Source organism: Dysidea avara, chromosome 1 (assembly GCF_963678975.1).
Source record: "Dysidea avara chromosome 1, odDysAvar1.4, whole genome shotgun sequence".
NCBI lineage: Eukaryota > Metazoa > Porifera > Demospongiae > Dictyoceratida > Dysideidae > Dysidea > Dysidea avara.
In genome coordinates this window covers 31162985-31183371 of record NC_089272.1, presented here as the reverse complement: position 1 = coordinate 31183371, position 20387 = coordinate 31162985, and the positions used below count along the sequence as shown (strand labels likewise).

The 20387-nt window shown below is 36.8% G+C and overlaps 1 protein-coding gene and 1 long non-coding RNA gene across 3 annotated transcripts in view; both read left to right on the top strand.

The window, feature by feature from the left end:
- LOC136261792 (uncharacterized) overlaps positions 1-18275 on the top strand; it is an 85074-nt gene extending 66799 nt beyond the window's left edge. Inside the window, exons 2-3 of the long non-coding RNA XR_010704019.1 lie at positions 17572-17830; positions 17878-18275. This is a non-coding gene — a long non-coding RNA (uncharacterized lncRNA). The remainder of the gene's footprint in view (positions 1-17571; positions 17831-17877) is intronic.
- Positions 3775-6597, top strand: LOC136261582 (uncharacterized). 2 transcript variants are annotated; one of them, XM_066055619.1, is made up of 7 exons: positions 3775-4398; positions 4456-4605; positions 4659-4937; positions 4987-5319; positions 5370-5709; positions 6242-6281; positions 6333-6597. In XM_066055619.1, exons 2-5 carry the CDS (start codon positions 4459-4461, stop codon positions 5676-5678), a joined length of 1068 nt encoding a protein of 355 aa, XP_065911691.1. In that variant the 5' UTR covers positions 3775-4398; positions 4456-4458; the 3' UTR covers positions 5679-5709; positions 6242-6281; positions 6333-6597. The 2 variants fall into 2 exon arrangements, with proteins under 2 accessions (XP_065911691.1, XP_065911684.1); XM_066055612.1 differs by having other exon boundaries at positions 5760-6281.
- Positions 18276-20387: the final 2112 nt, after the last annotated feature.

Genomic DNA, 20387 nt, shown 5'->3' with positions numbered 1-20387 from the left:
AAGCAATGTGTATAGATTCTCTGATAGTAATAAATAGTTTGAGTTTGGCCACCTTTCCTTTGTTCGTAGCATTGCTGTATACAGGAAAGGCGGCCAAACTCAAACTATTTATTGCTATCAGAGAATCTATACACATTGCTTTATTGAGAATTAAATTTGTGTGGCATTTATGAAGATGCTCACACACTTATAAACTAGCAGCATATAGTTCTCATTAACACTTTAACAATAACATTGTATTATCTGATTAGCTAATATTAATTTTACAACTTGCACACCTCGCACATGGCCACATTATATCATTACTTTTTGTCGCAGTTAACTCTGCTTTACTTGGACGCGCACTTTTTTACAGCTATAAGCTGTTTTTGGATGGGATTTCAATACTTTTTGTTAGAATAAGCAATGCACTGTTGATAACAGTAGGTGAGTTTCCATGGTTTTGACAGAAACCCCAGATTACAGTGACAGAATATTAAAATATAACTGTAATTTTAGTGGCCAGGGCCGCCCACATTGGGGGTAACTGGGGTATTTTGCCCCCTACCACAGCCCGAAAGGGGCCACTTGAATACCTGTTTAAAGAAAGATCGATATACTCTAATAGAGCAGTCAGGATCTAGACCCTTCCTTGCCCCTGGGCCCCTCTTTAACTCTTTTCCCTGGGCCCTCTAATTTCTCTGGACGGCCCTGTTAGTGGCATGCAACTGCAATCAACTAACACCCATTTTAACTAGTAAACCCTTAACAACACTTTGCCTTCATCTTGTACTGCATTGAAACGATCAAGATACTCTATTAGAGCAGTCACAAAACAGCTGTAACACAGCGATCAATATTTAGCATAGTTACAACTTCTGCTTAGCATCGGATTGTATAGTTTAAATTACTAGCTACTTACAGACTTTACAATATAAAAATATGGCACTTGTAGAAATGTGACTGTTCTATTACAGTATCTCGATCTACTTCAAGCATTGACTAATTCAAGTGAAGAAGCTACGCCCCTGCCTAGAGATCTTGTGAAATGAAATGAGAATAGTAAAGAAAAGGCAAGTATGTACAGAGACAATAGAGGGGCGCGTAATTATGTCCTGTTGTAAATAAACGCCTTTAAAATTTATATTACTACTAAATAAACGCACCAGAATAGGCTTGTGTGGCTGTTGTCTCCAAGGTTGCCTCATTACTTGTCTTTACGTGTTGAAGGGATTTAGTCGCAATTGGTGAGTTTAACTATACATGTATTTGTGTTGTAAAACTTAATTGTAAAAGGCTATTAGCACATATCATGATAAACATGTATTTGTCACAGTAGAGTCTCTCACGAAATCACGATTATTACGAGACATTGGACCAGGGTAAAAAATTTACTGCTATATTTAGAGGTTGTAGTATTTATATATCTTAGTATCTTAATAAATAATCCCCCATGATCACTAATCACTAATAGTACAGTGAAAACTGACTGGTCATTATTTAGGCTGTAGGGACAAAATTTTCTAACCTTGCCTTTTAAGAGGTGGCTGCATTATGCGGCCTTAAAAAAGGTAAGAAGCATGCTGTTCTAACTGGCTATAGAGATGGATTTAGTGTATGAGACAGTGAGTGCTGGCAGCAAGGGGGCAGCCAATCTGTTAGAGCACCAAAAGCACTGCTTCAGACATAGGCAGTTGACTGTCAGTCCCAAGTGTAAAAAGTTTCACTATTGGTCCTTATAAGCTCCTGATGAAGAAAGTGATGAAGTCATTATCCATAGGATATATTTTTCAGAGTATCCATTTCAGTTCTACAATATAGTAGCCAAGCATAAGATGAACATAACACAGCATTCCAGTAGTTTAGTGGTGACCACAACACTGCCTGAGTTAAACTGTGGTGAGATTTGAGACTACCAGAAGCCCTGGAATGTCTTCAACACATGAAATACCAAATATCTAATGCCTGGCTTTCATCCACAGTGGACCTGTCTTGGTGGCCACTTGTACAGAAGGGAAACAGCTGCCACACAGTCTTGCGAGCGAAACAGCTAGTTGCCACACCCCTTAATTATCAATTTGTAAAATCTTTAGCAAAATTGTGTGTGCGAGCAAGTGCGATGTGGCAGTGCCGTGTATATGGTTGCTGCCTAGCAGTGACATATCACGAGTATTGAAGTCACAATGCGTTACTGTATCATCCATCTAAATACAATCTCTGAATGTGTCATTTTGTGTAGAGAGCAATCTTCCACAAGAAGTGACCTGCAAGTTTCAGTGTATATTGTTAACCATTAATATTGTTCACAATATTGTGAACTATATGTACAGTGAAACCTCACTTAGTGGCCACCTCTTTAATAAGACCACCTCATTATATTGGCCACCTCTAGTATGTCCCAAATATAACTAAGCATTACTTATGACCTCATTAATAAGGCCACCTTGTTATTCAGGCCAATTTTTTTGGCCCCACAGCCTGCCATATTAATGAGGTTTCATTGTACCTATGTGAATTTTTATTTTTCGTAACTTTTCTTCAGGTTTACTGATGGGCACTATGAAGCATTGTTGACTGGTACGTGTATAATGTGGTGACTTGAAATGCTAAAACAATACGTAGCATGTCTTGTATGTACATGTAATGTGTTGTAATGTGTCCACACATCCACACATCTTAGAAATAAATATAATTGTATTCTCTATAAATAGTCAGTTCCATTGTGCCACTGGGTCATAAGTTGGTTGAGTATGGATCATCCAGGGCACTTGAGTCACATTTTGTCCTGGCCAAGTGGATCTCATCCACTGACAGAATATACAGGATCAGATCACGTGTATAAATTACGGTGGAACTTGTTTATTGCCACCTTCACTCATTCAGCAGGTAACAGTGTATAAATTCTCAATTGGAATTGGCTTTTCAAGAGTGGTTGTCTTTCTATACTAGTGGCCATTAAGATAGGTTGTACTGATAGAGTGTACATACTAGAGATGCAACAATATCCTCCACTTAGTGTCGTTTGATAGTGATGCAATGGAGACTATGTATTATTGCATTTAAATACTATACTATTATATTGCAACTCTAGCACGTATTTATAACAGGAATGTTTGTTAATTGTTTAGACATACTGGAGCCACACCCACTCATCTGGATTCTACAAATGGAGTCATACCAACTTGTTGTCATCATACTTACTTGTTACTTCCATTGTGTTTGGATGAATATACATGCCGTCATGTGAGACTTGCTACCATGGCGGGCCACTGGAAAACATTTGCATAGCAGTTATATTACAGTCATTATTGTACAATTCTTACATTATTGTTGTGAAAAGTGTTTGGTATTCATGTTTCTCCTCTGTATGTTGTAATTACATGTGTAATTTTGTGTGGGGGTGCTATAAAATGTAATAATGCATGGTGACAATTGTATTAGGCGATTTTGCACACTTCCTTTTAAGCTAGCTACATGGGCTAATTACTCACAGCTTGTGTCAACAACTGGTAACCGCAGTTGTACTCTTGTGTCATTCTTTAAGCCGCGCCCTTAGAGGAAGTGGGGGCGACTAATTTCAAAACGAAGGATGGTATGCAGCACCATAGATTATATCTATGGACTATAATCTATGGCAGCACACTTATTGGTGGCTATATGTACTGATTAACTACACAGAGCGCCAGTTCATCAATACCCAGTGACCGCAGTTGTGCTCTGCGTCATTCTTTAAATTCCGAGTAAACTTCTTAAGAGCAAAGACGTGGGGGCGACTAAATTCAAATTTCAAACTAGCCATTCTCGAAAACAAATGTTTCAATCTGAACGAAACTTTCAGAACAGTTTAAAGACACATTGCCCTACATTCCAAGCGAGTATTGCGGAAAACAACAATCTGGGATTTGTATTTGGCCTCTAGGTCGACTGAGGACGACTCAGAGAAAACTTCGTTTGGTGCTGAAATCACAACTGTAGGGTAATCATGTATGGTGAAATCGATGATGTGAATCTTGAGGTGATTGAGTGAATACTGAAGCGATAACAGGGCGATCAATGTTCGGAATGCACAAAGGAACGCAAGGCATACACCTGCGGTTGCGTCTAACCGCATGCGATTAAAAATAATAAAATGAAAAATGAAACTTCCCCTTTGATGTCGGCAACCTCGATCACGAAACAATCGGCATGGATTTGCTTCACTGCTTGTTTGGTAGTTACTAGTGACACGATGAGTTCAACTCCAGAGTTTCAGAGGGATAGCGTAAGTGACGGGTGGATTACAGGAAGGCCGAATTTGACAACGTTCGTTCTTGTAAAATCCTCACGTAGTGGTCGCGTCATTTATTGTCTGCGGCGCGCGTTTCTGCTTTACTGGCCGCGCGACTCACTACCGTGAGTCTTGATAATGACCTTGGAAATGTAAGGCATATATTTGTAGTTTCATAGTACTGTATGTAATCACAACCTTTCATGCAGATCATGGAGGATGATATATTACAACCTCAAAGTAGAGAAAGTCATAATATTATGGTTGGCGAAGAGCTGGAAGAGCCGAGCCTTCTATCCAATGAAGAAGCTGATGTACAAATTTTTACCATAGTAGAAACAAGCCAGAATTTGAATCAAGTAAGTTAAAAACATAACTATAATTTATATGGTTGTTTATACATTTGTTGAAGGGACCATCACTGCAAGCTAGCATAACATCCAATGTGCCAGATTACTTTGAAGGGTGGGAGGAAGATTTCATTGCACCGACTCAATTTTCAGAGCGTACCATGACTATTTTGTCATCTGGAGTATTGTCTAAGTCTGCTAGAACAGAAATCATACAAGCTACTACAGCAAAAATGCTTAATTTCTGCAAGTATCCTACAGCACATCAGTATAGCATAGTTGCCAAAAAAATTGTTACTAATCTACTGAATGGAAAGAAGGACAGTATTGGCACAGGATTTGTAAGTTGTATGTTATTTAATTTATTGTCCACTTATGACTGTATGGTAGGGGTCGTGGGCTAAGGGCTTGGAAACTCGGTTCCGCAACATCCGACGCAAACCACGTTCTTCATCTGTTGGGCTTGAATTTTTTCCACCTACTAAAAAGAAGAAGATAGGAACTCACTCATGCCCTCAATTGTCAGCATTGCTAGATGATGAAACATACGGTATACATTTAAAGGAAATAGAGAAACAATGGGCTAAGAAAACCAGATCTAAAAGTGTTCTTTCATCTCTAATGGCTGAAACAAGTGCAAACAGGTGCAAGTGGATTGTTGACCAAAAGCCATCTGTTATGGAAGTCATCAAAAAATTTCCTGCACTTAAAACTTTTGAAATGGTATGTACTCTATTGGTTTCATGCATACCATTGTGTATTGTTTATTGCAGCTTTTGGTGGACTTTGCATCCATTACCCATATGCAGGACCCTATGAACAGTTTTATGGCTAAATGGAATATCTGGATTCCCAAAATTTACCAAAAGGTGAAATTGGAGGCTGGATTACACAGGAAAACATATTTGTCTTTTCTACCTTTATTATCACAATATGCAGACAAATCAATTGAAGATATTTATGGACGTATAGACATGCAATGCTACTTAATAATGCGGTATGGTATAATTTCTCGACACAGATCCAGACATTTTGGTGCTCTTGCTTTGCTTACGAAAGCTATTAAACAGCAAAATGCCTAAGAAGTGTACTGAGTTTTTGGTCTTTCTAGAGGTACGTACATGTATAGTTATATTAGCTATTTTTGTCAAATTATAATACAGGATGGTGATGATATTGACAAAAAAAGTTGAAGAAATTGATGAAAATGCTCCATATATGGTACAAGTTGGTCCTGTGACCACTAGGCAATGGTTTATTGCTGTTGAGAAAAATGTGCTGCTCTCAGTCGACAACTTTGCAAAGGCTGTGCTTGCAATGATGGCATGCTATTATGTTTTTGATATTGCTTACCCTAAGCAATGGAATTCTTGCCTTTTATTCATTGCAAAGTATTTGCTGACCCTAAAAGGGTGCCCTTTGTTGAATGCAACTCAGCTGGGAGTAATTGCAGATATTGAAAACATTTGACATTTAATAGACTTAGACTGATGAACATTCACTATTATTAGGCTGTACATGGTCATGTATAGGTTTACTGTACATTGAAGTATTTCTTTTTAGGTACAATTTAATGGAAACTACATGCAGTTACATCATTTAGGTTGCATGCAATCATTGATTGTTTGTGAGTTTCTTAATGTAGGATCCTTGATGATCAAACCTGAAAGAGAAAGAATACAAACGTAAGCACATTATTTTTAAAGTGGTACATTTCCTTTTTTTTTATTTGGCAGTGGCTCCTGAGCACAAACTTTTAACAAAACACTAGGAGAACAAAGGATAGGAGAACAATGAGAAGCCACTGCATTGAAAGTTGAAGCCTGACTGCGTTAATTCAAGGAAGCCACTGGTGTAACCTCATTATCAAAGGAACACTGGACATGTTAATATAACATTTTAACCATGTTACTATACAGAAAAAAATGACACATCTTTTTGATGTTAGTTTAGCACTTCACCTGAAAATGTTAGCACTACAATGGTTGGTCATTTTTGGTACTCACAGATAACACATGATTTTTGTGTTATAATTACACCTCCCTTTTAACAGTGTACATGGATAACTCTATAGCAAATAAAATTCTTCAGTTATCCCTGTTGCCTCTCTAATGTCAGGAGCTTATAAGCGCCAAAGGCGTGCCTTCAGCGCTTATAGGCTCCTGCTAATGTTTATGATTCTATCAGAGTAATTTAATATTGACTGCTCTACTAGAGTATCTTGATCTAAGTTACCAATAATAAAACTCCATGAGGGTGAATTATAGGATGCAGCCAATAATCCAAAACTGACAATCAAGCTAAACAAGTTGATCTACCTTTGAGTTGGGAGACCAGGCAGCAAATTTTCTGGAACTACCCTTGTGTGTAGCTAGTTGTCAGGTTGAAATGATCTCATAATTTCACCTTTTCACGCAAGTCCGTATTTTATCATTTGGTTGGGAAATTTGACTAAATATAAAGTACTGGCCTGGCAAGAGCACTCAAATTGTGGCCTGCTGAGATTCATATGAATATTACAACAAGCTATTTTATTAGTTTAATTTTGTTTGTATGCTCTTTTATTAGTTTAATTTTGTATATTGATCTGTTACAGTCCTGTAAAGTATTAATAAACAACACTACTCAGGGGCGGATCCAGGAGCTGGCTAGGGGAGGGGCACAAATAGGGTAAGTTGTAGGTGGTTGCATGCATGGGGAGAACCATATTCTCTAGGGAAGCAATAAAACCCGGAATACGGAATAACGGAACAGCGGAATAACAAAATAAGCGAAAATTACATTCTTAATATTTTACTACTATATATACAGTCTACAGCATTTATACAATACTCACCTCGTAGCAATTCCACAGAGAATCACTAAGGCGATACTCAGGGCGATCTTTAAATAGAACTAGCACAAAACTAACCACTCTAGAATAATCTAACTAAGCTAAAATACTTTCTAATACACTATACTACAAAATCGCTACAACACTATAAGTTATTTCTGCTACAGCTACTTATAGCAGCCATCACACATGAGTAACTGCCCGAATTTATTAGAATCAAGCTGCACAAAGTGATGTCAGCTAAATACAGCACTTAACCTTTTGAATTTACATTAAGCTTGTTTGGCGATGGATAACTAACAGGTTAGCCAAAGTAGATTATTTCAGAGAAGATTTCTTAGGATGGAATGTTGTCACTAATAAATTCGGGCAGTTACTCGTGTGTGATGGCTGATATAAGTAGCTGTAGCAGAAAGAACTTATAGTGTTGTAGCGATTTTGTAGTAAAGTGCATTAGAAAGTATTTTAGCTTAGTTAGATTATTCTAGAGTGGTTAGTTTTGTGCTAGTTCTATTTAAAGATCGCCCTGAGGATCGCCGTAGTGATTCTCTGTGGAATTGCTACGAGGTGAGTATTGTATAAATGCTATAGACTGTATAAATAGTAGTAAAATATTAGGAATGTAATTTTCGCTTATTCCGTTATTCCGCTGTTCCGTTATTCCGTATTCCGGGTTTTATTGCTTCCCATATTCTCTATATAGTCCAGTGCTGCTTTTTTAAAGCAGCAAATAATCACCTCTTAGTGGTGTCTCACTGTTGATATTTGCCATTTTGGCCTTTTCAGATGGTTGTGAAGTCTTAAAACTGTTTAAAAGGCTCTGAATGTCTTAAATAACGACAACACGATAATTATTTTTAGAGGCGCTTAGTACGCACGAAGGTGCTGGGTGACTATTTTACAGTTAGTTTGACTTCGGTTCGCTTTGGTCTCAGGTGAATTTGTAATAAATGCTAGTAAAATGTGCATATTTTCATAAGTTTTAAACTGATCTCGGTTGGCCTGACATAAAATTTACTAGCTGTTTTAATCAGAAGCATGGCTGGCTCCTTCACAAGGTGGAGAGGGGGGGGGATTTGCCCCAAATTCCCCATCCTGGATCCGCCATTGCAGTACTCGGGGGTCACCAATTGACTCGAAATCTCGTACACCTTCAATGAAATCCTGCCTGAAATATGAAATCTTATATTCTTATCGTGATTCTGATTATGTACTCGTTCTGGTACCATAGCTTACACTCAACTGCTCCTGTACAAAAGTAAGAATGAAATCCGATGTTTCGCTCCGCTTCGGATTTGTATTAAGCGAGTTGTGGAAGCCGCATAAAACCAGGAGCTGTGGGAAAGAAGCCATACAAAACCAGGAGATAATTACAAACTGCTGAAAAGTAAGAATGGAATCCGATGTTGGTCTCCAGGACACAGAGCATGGTACTCTATGTACGTTCATCACTCCAACCAGAAATTTTATTCAAATATTGCATGATGGTGATGGCCAGCATTGGGTAACAATTTCGACTATGCTTGATAAAAGCACAGTTGATGTTTATGATAGCTTGTATATATCAGCATCACCAAGTGTGAAATGACAAGTTGCGGCTTTGCTTTCAACCACCAAGGAAAGTATTGAACTAAGATTTATGGATGTACAGAAGCAAAGTGGAACAAATTACTGTGGCCTATTTGGTGTGGCATTTGCTACAGCTTTGTGTTTTGGAAAATCACCAAGTGGATTAGTCTTTGACCAATCTTTGATGGGGACACATCTCTGTGACTGCTTAGAAAATTCTAAGATGGCAATGTTTCCAGTTGTGAAAGCTAGGAAGAATCACAATAAAGTAAAATCCATTAAACGTGTAAAGGTGTATGTATTGCTTATGTCGAATGCCTTGTTTGCCAAAGCTACCTATGATCAGCTGCTCTAGATGCCATGAATGGTATCACACAGACTTATGTGTAGATGTTGATCAAAGGTATTTTGAAAAAGGAAGAAAATGGTTTTGCAGTCAATGTATTTAAAACCCTGACATGATTAAATTATGCTAGCTGTTGTATTGTTCTATAGTCTGTTTTACAATTTGAGCATGCATGTGTGTATTTATTTCCAATGTTATTGATAGCTATATGTACCACTTCTTGATTCATAAACATTTTAAACATTTATAAATATGTTTCAATGGATGTACACATTCTTGTTGCTGTATCACTTATGTAGCCAGATTTTATCTCCTCTAAGTATTGAGGTGTATGTAATAAAATTCATTCATAATTATAGTTAGCTAGCTGCCTACCAGCTTGTGCTTGGCTCATTGTTACTTCCGTACAATGGTATAAGTATCTTGTGCTAGTTAACAATACATGCAATCACTTCACTCAAAATGTTTTCAAGGAAAAGAAATTGCAGCTAGGTAGTTGGCTAAATATACTGGCCAATTGCACAGAATATCCAAATAGTACCTGAAGAGCTCATTTAATATATTTATACACTGAATGCTCAAATCTCAGCAAGGGGATCAGTCATTAGCTATTAACTTTTAAATGAAATTGTACTTAACTAGGTATATGCATTAATAATGATTGGCCATGAGAGATCCAGTATTTATTGTTGTAGCAAATCAATGAGAGAAGATCAAAAATAATTATGTCCTGGGTAAGAAACAATTTTAAATATTGGACTCTTAAAAATATTTGGACCCTTTAAAACTTGTATCAAGGCAAGGGGAGCAAATATTTCTCTGTTAATATTAGACCCCTTTTAAAACCTGTATTGAGACAAGGAAATAAAAATATTTCACTTGAAATAATTGGACTTTCTGAGTGGGATAGTATATAGTTGGTGTGTCTGAATTCTATCTGATCACTGATATTATATGGTACCTTGAAGTGAGAGATTATTTATGATGGCTTCTAATCTTATTGAATAAAATGTGCTTCTTATATCTAGTACTGAGACAAAGGGGAACACAAAATGGTCCCCTTTTAAAATTTGTACTGAGTTCGGGAGGAACAAATATTCCCTGACCTCCTTTAATTAAGAATTGTATACTGACATTATGCATGCAGGGGGAACTTGAAATATTTGGTCCCCCCTTTAAAAACTGTACTGAGACCCAACTTGAAATAATCTACCCAATTTCAGCTGATATAATAGCTATTTTGACTCTTTTAAATTAAGTATATCTACTAGCTAAATTTATGAATTTATGAATTTATCTATGAATTTTGTACCAACCTGAACAACATTCATTATGATGACACCTGTGCACTACAGGGGCGGATCCAGGAGGGGGGGGGGGGGCTTTGGGGGCTGAAGCCCTCCCCCTTCATATTTAGGCTTTACTTGATCAATATGCTGAGTATTATAATGAAATTTTGTCTTTAACATAATTATATGATCACTAATAATACAAATACTCATAAAACCACCTTATAAACATCTTTCCAAGGTATTATCAGTGGATTTATGCTAAAGTTTATGCAACAAGGACCCGGACCAGCATTGGAGGTGTACAAGATCGAGATACTCTAATAGAGCAGTCAGCTAACTACTCTAATAGAACATTCACTGGAAACATGTAGTTGGTTCTGTTATGGAATTTTTCCAAATCTGCCTGCACCTATACATACAATGAAGTGTATTGGTCTGTTTAAAGGGCTTCATTCATCTACTTGTGTAGTTAATATGTATGGCAATACATAATTCAGGTACACAATTACCATTGAAAATGCTCTCAAATTCAATCTTGTATTGTTCAAATTTTAAAATTTTCCACTTTCAACATTATTATTTTAACATGCACCTATTCTTGGTTGTCTGTACCTACCCAAACTTTTCCATTAGCAAAATGCTTCAGAGAGCCATACCTATAATCTAAAGGCAGTTTCGTGCGGCCCAAGAAGCCGGCGTGCCACCCGTGAGTTTCTTAACAGGAAGAAAGAAAATGCAATTTTCACACCAATGTAGCTCTGTGATCCCTTATTCGATTGGAACCAAATTTTCTAGAGAGGTGCCGGCCAGCAAGGGGAGTCTACACACCAAATGTGAAGAAAATCGCTCCAGCCACTTCCGAGATACGAGCGAACAAAATTTGGTATTAATTTCTTGGTTTTTTTCTTCTTCTTAATTCTGTTCTATACCATATGCGTATTTTGTACCGTACGCGTATGGTATGTACCATACGCGTATGGTATATACCATACGCGTACGGTACGATTTTCCGTACCATACGCGTACGGTATAGACATACGCGTATGGTACGTACCATATGCGTATTATGCCTTTTCTCAGCCTTGCCATCACCTAGCTACGATGGGCTGTCTTTACAAGCATTTCTAGCTGAGCAAACTTAGAACACAACACAATAATCTGCTTACTACTGAGCTGTAACTATAAATTTATTCATCAGCACACATGCACACATGCATTTTATCCTTGCCATGCATGCCCATGCATTTCCCACTATAGTCCTATACTAATGTACCTAAATCTTATGTACATGATCTCACTTTGTCTGCAGAACTTTACATAAATGGCACTGTGCATGTATGCTACTTTATACAGTAGCTATCAGAAGCATGCAGATGGTATATTTATACTCAATTATAAGTGTGGATAACTGATAATTTACAACAGAATTGGGTAAATAAGCAAGGAGAGCAATTACAACATGCATGGTAGCTAGTAAGTTCTAACTAAATTATACATATATGCATATACTGCTTGTGCAAAGCTAATAAATGGAAAAATGAACTTCGTAAGTGTCATCAGTTGTGCAACATGGCTCCTCACTGTATTTGCATTTTTATATACTATGTACACTCTTCTTTTGAAGATCCAATTTCTTGTTTACGTACTTTTCTTGTTTATACATACTGTGTAAATAGTATATTCATCACACTGGACCTACAGCACAAATTAATGTGGATGTTGTTAACTTTAAAAAGTACATTCAGATAAGAGTAGCTAAACACATTGTCTTCCCATCCACAAGCATGACAGTAAGTAGCGAGTAGCTATACAACGCACTTAACAATAATAAAACAATGCTACTTAATATACATTCAGTACTGAACTATACATTAGAACTCATATATAAACTCACCATAAAATCTCTGCCATGTTATATTTTCCTACTTCATCTCAGCAGGCAATGCACATGCCTCATTCAATAGCAAAGATTCAGCGAACTACAGTTTTAAAAAAATTATTGCACAATTAATTACTATGCACATCAGTCTTAGAGTATAGCATGTCTAATATTGCTATAAGCTACAGCCATGCAGATTTACATTAATTTGCAAACTAAAAACATTACTTTCTCTACAGTTATATCTCTTTGCTACCTCCCTCAATGTTATTGTATCAGCATTCTCCAGGTCTTCCTCTGTTTGAGCAATCATTATACATTGTACTTCTCAAGCTCATCTGATTAAAATTGTCTGTTCAACACACCTTTAGTGCCACCAGGCATAAATATCCATTTTTAAGTGGAAGCTAGTGTACTAACAAATTAAAGGTAAACAATAGATTATATGTAGCAACAATAGAATAAAATATTTAATGAAATAATATATAAATGCCTGAAAAAATTGGCTCCATTTGCCAATGGATGCAAATTATTTAATATGGTTGCTATGTTGTAACCAATCAGAATGCAGTATATGGATAATTATATCAAAATCTTAATATGTTTATATTTAGCTACAATGCTACCTCTACTGGCTTAGCGTTTATATCACTATGCATTCCAGTTATATTCATTGAAAAATCGTGAATATCAATATGCTGGCACAATTCTACAGCCTAAAAGAAATCGATGTCTTAATTTTGTCCTAAATAATGCTTTAGAAGATCAAACGTCAAATTTCAGTTTCTGAGTAAGACAAGGAGCATACTGCTCTTGTTTTATGTTGAAGGGATAATTGGGCACCTTTAAACCCAAACACATTTTTACAAAGTTCATATATACAAGTATAGAAAAACCCCTAGTAGAGTTTTGGGTAATATCGCTCTATATAGCTGTTAATTATTGTACTAATCTTTGACTATCTTCAGGAGTATTTGTAAACGCATAAATATTATGTGTGGGTATTGTTCTAATTGTAGGGAAGTATAGGAAGACCATTTATAGGCAAAACAGACTATTGTATATAATATTATTAATCAATAACTGAAAGTACACAATAACAACTAACTCTTACAACTACAGTACACAATATTAATGTTACAGGTATGCATAAATTACATTATATTACATCATGTCACATCATTACATTACATCATTAACTCTATTATAGATATGAAGGAGGAGTAGCATTTGTAATAATGGCCTAGTTTTTGAATTTTCATTGTATCAACAATGGATCATGAATCCAATAAGAAGCAATATATGTATAGCAATTGCAGCTACAATGTACTGCGTGGAAGAAGAAACAAAAATTAAAATTTACCATACGTTGTCAGTGTGTGCAGTTGCTATGCAACAGCTAGATAATTTGTGACTGGATTTGCAAAAAGGTACCTTTTTCACAGACAAAATTTGACCCATGCATATTTTGAAATTCGGGGTTTCATAAGTTTTTGAACATATACCTTATAATTGCCTGCATGCAACTATCCATGAGTGCATGTACAGTAGCTACTAGTATCTATCTGCATTTTGATACTAAGAGCAAGTTTATCAGTGTAAGGAGTCAAGTGTTACATCATTTTGTTTGCTGGTATGTAAAATGTGTGGAAAAGGTACCTTTTCACAAATCTGGTCATTTTAACTCAACTATTCTAAAGAACGCATACAGTATACCAGCTTGTGTACTTTCAAATCAATTACACTGTGGATAAATGAAGTAATTTATTATAAAAATGCAAGATGGAAATCCATGACAAATAAGGCGGACAAAGCAATAAATCAATATGTGCAAAAGTCAGAAGACATCAAGAAAATAATCCACAGGTGCTTACATAAACCATCATAATTATATGGGTGATGGCTCTATTGCATGTATTTTGTGGAACTGTCAGATACTTTGATGAAATGAAATGTTAAACAGACAACGAGATACATTGTTATAGATCATACACCAATGACTATGTATAAATCAAGACATATTATATTTAATCCCCTTCCTTTGATTTATACTTTTCAGACTTATACTGTATGCAGCTAGGTGTTATCATGTTTTTCGTAAAGCTTCCAACCCAGCTGATTGACCTTTATTAGTTTTGACAATGTAGAATTCCATCAGATCCTACCAGATCAGCAGGACTTAACACAATTCAAGACTGGATCTGCCAACAGTGTGATAAATTCATGATTGTTTTTATCATATATTGTCCTAAATCAAGATGTCGGTTTCATCACTTATATATATATATAGTCATGCGAGATATCATGTTATTCTTTTATTTTAAGGAATGCTTTATTATAAATAGGTTTGCATCATGCAGTAAAGTAAATTATATCTTAATCACAGTAAAGCTAAATTGATCTTAGCTCTAGAGAATAGAATAGCTATAATCAGATCAACTTACCCTGCCATTCACTAGAATTGACACATATAAATTCAGCTTCTTTCCTTCCACTGCTATATGGAACAACTTGCAACCAGAGACTTTTGAAGCTTCATCTATCACCGTGTTTAACAACCTTCTTATAAATTAACTATAAAATCGTAATTAGTTAGCTGTAGCTATATATTTTGATTTGTATATTGCTTTTTATACTCGCTATGCGAGGTCTTGCAATTATATAATAATAATAAAATATATGATTGCTCTATTGAGTATCTCGATCTTCACTGAACAGAAAGACTAGTTCCTCCCCCCTCCCTCTTCCCCGAACAGAAATGAAAGCAGAGTGTCATCAGGCGTAGTCAATAGGTACGGCAGTGCAAAAACCTTCTGCTCAATATTATACGCATACCAGGTTAGCTATACTCAGATGGTACGATTTTCCGTACCATACGCGTATGGTTGTACCATACGCGTATACGCATATGGTATGTACCATACGCGTATGGTACAAAATACGCATATGGTACAGAACAATTCTACTTCTTCATTTCGTCACTTCGCAAAATCCGCCATAAAACACGAATGCGTGCTCGGCTCGGGCTGAAATTTGGCACACTTACAGGGCTCATTAAGGCGGATCTCTGTACCAACTTTAGTAGGAATCCGATAAACATTCACGGAGTTATGACCGATTATTTGCGTAAAATAAGGTCGAAGGTCTGTCACGCCTACAGGGTAAACTCCTTTGAGGAATCAGTTGAAAATTTATGTGTAGGTGGAGCAACCATCGTAGGAGTGCCTTTTTGTGTTTTGAAAGGAATCGGGATAAAGACCATGGAGATATGACACAAAACCCGACCTGTGTCAAAATTACGCGATCGATTTTTATGAATAAAAAAACTATTAGTTATCGTGTCTACCAGGCAAACCACTTAGAGCAACGAGCTGAAAATCAGTACATAGCTGGAATAATTATCATAGAAAGTCCTTGCAGTAGTACAGAAGAATCGGATTACAAACCACTGAGTTATGATTCGAAAGACAACTACGTGTAGCAAATGTGAGATCGAGATACTCTAATAGAACAGTCACCCTAATAAAGTATTCAGCTGCATTTATAATTTACTCAATTATATTACATTGCAAGTTATTCTGTAGGGAATTCAGCTACAAACAAGTCACGCTGTAGTCAGATCAGCCAGAAGAAGGTACCTAATAGAGAGTTCAGCTACAAAGAAACCATCATGTAAAGAGTTCAGCTCAAACAAATTGCCCTGTAGAGAGTTCAGCTACAAAGAAACTACCATGCAGAGAGTTCAGCTGCAAACAAATCACCTTGTAGAAAGTTCAGCTATGAACAGATCACCCTGTAGAGAGATCAGCTAGAAACAAGTCACCCTGTAGAAAGTTCAGCTAGAAGAAGTTATCTTGTAGAGAGTTCAGCTACTGTCAGTAGTGTGTACAGGGAGCTCAAACAATGCTGTATTTCTAATCCCACAATGAAATGTAGCACTTACTGGGAAAGTTATAAATATAATGGTGTAGTGTGTAAACCAGTATGGTACGTATTAACTAGTGCAGGACCTTACAAACAAAAGCAATACAGTAACCAGTGACAACAGTAGTCACCATAGCAACAGAGTGCATGTATGTGCCAGACCTGTAAGAGACTGTTTTAGTGTGTAGCACTGGCATGAGGGCATACATATCAGAATATGTAATTGCCGCTTACCTAACTAATAGCCTGCACCAGGTGATCGAATACCTACAAGTGCAACCACTGGATATATCATAATAAATTATATGCATGCTTAAAAATTTTGATAATGGGTTAGCAGCTTGTATGTTCTGGCTAGGTTTTACAAGTAATCATGAAGTAGTTTGGTTATGCAAATTTAATGTTTTAATCAGAGCTATTGAAATCACTGAGTTTACTTAAAATCTAGATGGGTACAACATGCTTGTAGAGTGATTATTTTGTGTAGAGTGGTAATTTCATGTTATTGGTAATGGGGGTGTGGTCCATACTCAAAAGCATGCAGAAACACTTGGTGAATAAGCTATAGCAGTAGTTCCCACATTAGCCTAATGTTTTTCAACTCGTAGGATAGTGAGGACAACAAAACACTTTCCATCTGAGTAGTTTTCGTGGCCAAATCTTAACTCATGCATACTAATCACATGAATAAATCCCAATCAATTTTGGCCTTACCGTCTGTATTATGGCTTCCCAGTTATAGCCCGGGCTACGTATGGGCCAACCTACATGGAACGTTGTCTGGATGGTTCTTGTTCTGAGGTGTGAAAGTGGTAATTACATGATACATTACTGACAGGCCCATAAATCAATATAGCATGCAGCATAGCTTCCACAATGCTATATCCTGCGGCAGTTCTTTCTGGCCACTTTGCCACAGAAGGATCCTAACCAGTGTATATATCTACAATGTTACTGGCTATTGATATATTGATAGAAGGTTGTTAAGAGGACTAATTATTGTAAGGTCAGGAGCACGCATTATTATGTGTTTAGTATGATCTAATATTCCAAGTAGAGAGATAGAATTTCAATTTTTGTGATTAATCTGTATTGTTTATAAGTTTGTAATGGCGTGTGTTGTGTCTCTCAGATTGGGTTTAAGAGATACTGTGACCTACCCTGGAAGTCATATGCATCTGATTGTGGCTGCTGGATTCTCCACGTCATACTTGTCAGGATGGGTTGTGGGTTGACAACCCATTTCCTGCAATGAGGCTGATCACATTGCTACTGGAACATACAGTATGGAACAGTCTTATGTTCATGAATCATATGGAGATGATGTGTGTATTCTGCGAAGGCTGTGATGTCATTCTTAGATTGCCATCTTAAGTTTGATCAATGTAATGGTGAGTTCCCCAACTATAAAGCAATTTTCTATTTCTTTTGCTTGTAGCATATTCAGATACATGAAGAGTTCACATGCTAGTCCCTACAATTCCTCCTGGTAGCATAGCGGTGTGGTTAACAGCAGGCTTCTATGTAGCCTGAACTTTGTGATATGAAAAAACTATTATGGTTGATGAATGGATAATCAATGTCATCTGCATGTGTTAAGTGCTGTACATGCTTTTATATTTATTCGTACTTTTATGATGTCATTGATGTCACACAAATTTGATGTATAACTTAAAGCTATGATATGTAATTGTACATGTATTGCTTGCGTAAGCTTGAATTAAGTGTTGTGACAGTATGTATGCAATGTACCCTTGCACAACAGTGAACATACATTTTTCCATGCCACAATCATCTCTCCAATGTATGTTGCTATATCACCACTACTAATCTCAAAATAATATTATTATACCTAATTACCACCAACATGGGCTCATTGGCAAGCGTAGTCTGCTCGGTCACCATGGTAACCATATTATTTACAGTTTTCATTTCTATCTGACATTTAAAAAAGAATATTTTTATGTACAAGCTTACATATACACTACTTGACTACAATATATATACCACAGAAATTAGTGCTTATGACGTGATTTCCTCGTGGTGCAAGCATTAGCCGTTGTGTTTATCACGAGGTGTCAGGTCACGGTCCGAGATCGATTCTCAGTTGTGGCTACCTTTTTTTCGCACTGCAGCTATCAACTTTTGGGTTTAAATACCTCTTAAATTTGTTTGCTTTCCTAGTGTGTTGCTAGTGTCTAGTGTCTAGGTAAGCTGGCTGTGAAAGCAGTCAGCATGGTGCTGGCAGGGTTCAAACCCTGGCTAGGAACGGCCAGTCTCCTCCCTTAACTCCTCAAAAAGTACACAAGACAATGAACTAGTGTTGTGAAGTTTCACTGTAATCCCTCTCATTATTGAAGGTCTGTGAAGCAGTGGAGAGCAACTCCTGCACGCTCTCTTTTGGCAGTTTTTTAATTTTAATTATTTAGGCACTATAGTTTGATGTTCCTCAATCTGATTTTGAGCAACAGAATAGAATCAACAAACTATTTAACTGAACCCTTTTCTTGCTACACCATGACACAAACTATATTAATACTGTTTTATTATATTGTTTAGTGTTAGGTAATAGCCCCATGACTGAAGCACGTCAGTCTGAACTGAACAGCATGCAGTGGCTATGTAGTTCATTTAAAATATGTGACTAGCCCTGTGAAATAATATAGGGCATGATCAGTTCTTCTTCAACTCATCCTTTTTGTAGCCGGCATTATGCTATGGCAATGCAATCTTCAGCTCTTACTAAGCATTTAATATGAAAGCAAATATTCTATATAGCCCCCTGACATAGCATGACGGGGTGTAGCTTGTGCTCACCTTGCCCTGTTTTTTTGCAGGCCCGGTCACATAATCAACACTCCGGCTCTCTTCTTTAAAATTAACTGAAACTCACGGAGGATCGGATAAACATTATACCACAGACAAAGCTACACATGTACACAACACACAAAAACTACAACAGTAGTAAAAATAACATTAATTTTCAGGACTAGTCATGTAGGCCAGTATCCAAGACTATTGCAAAAAATAATGTCATCAAAAAAATAAACTAGCCGTCTAGCTACCACACTGTAGCCTGGTGCTGAAAGAAGTGCTGACTATATTGTCTCCAAACCATGTCCATGGAATGTTTACAACCAGTCTATTGGTGACTGAAGCAAGAATTTAATAATACCTTCATCAGACCAAAATAATATAATGTTGACCAAGCATGATGCTTATGCCAATTCAATATTGGCAATTGGAAAGAGTGGAAATGGAAACTGGAAATCAGAAATGGTCAAATAGTGTATCCTATAGAGAAAACCCTTGCTTAGTGGCCACCTCTTAAAAGACCACCTTCTTACAAAGACCACCTCCATACAAAGACCACATTGTAATAGATGGCTAAGGCATATAAGACCACTTCATAAAGACCACCCCCACTTAATGGTCACCTTTTATAAAGACCATTACATGGTAATATTTGATAGTTCCACCACCAAACATGGTTTCATTATGACTCATAGAAAGGGGTGAACATTGGTTTACACTTTCACTAAAGATCATCTGGCTGTCCATACCATCATTGCTTATAGGTTCTACCAGAATGCATGTAAAAATAGTCCTGAAGTATAGCAACAACACAGGGGTGTAGTACATGTACTTTAATAAAGAAAACTGAGGTTTCATGTAACTAGCTACCTTAAATATCTTTAGAACTTAATTACAAGGTGGTCTTTATACAGAGGTGGTCTTTGTTAAAAGGTGGTATTTAATAGGTGACCACACCAGGACACACACCACATCACTCCAGGACACAAGCATAACGATTTGACTATTTCAGTTTTCCAATTCTATTTTCCGTTTCCAGTGTTTAAAATTACTCATTCAATATTGTGTACATGCAAGCTACATAGATAACATTCCAAGTACAGCAAAGCAGAAGACATTCAGGTTTTTTGCTGC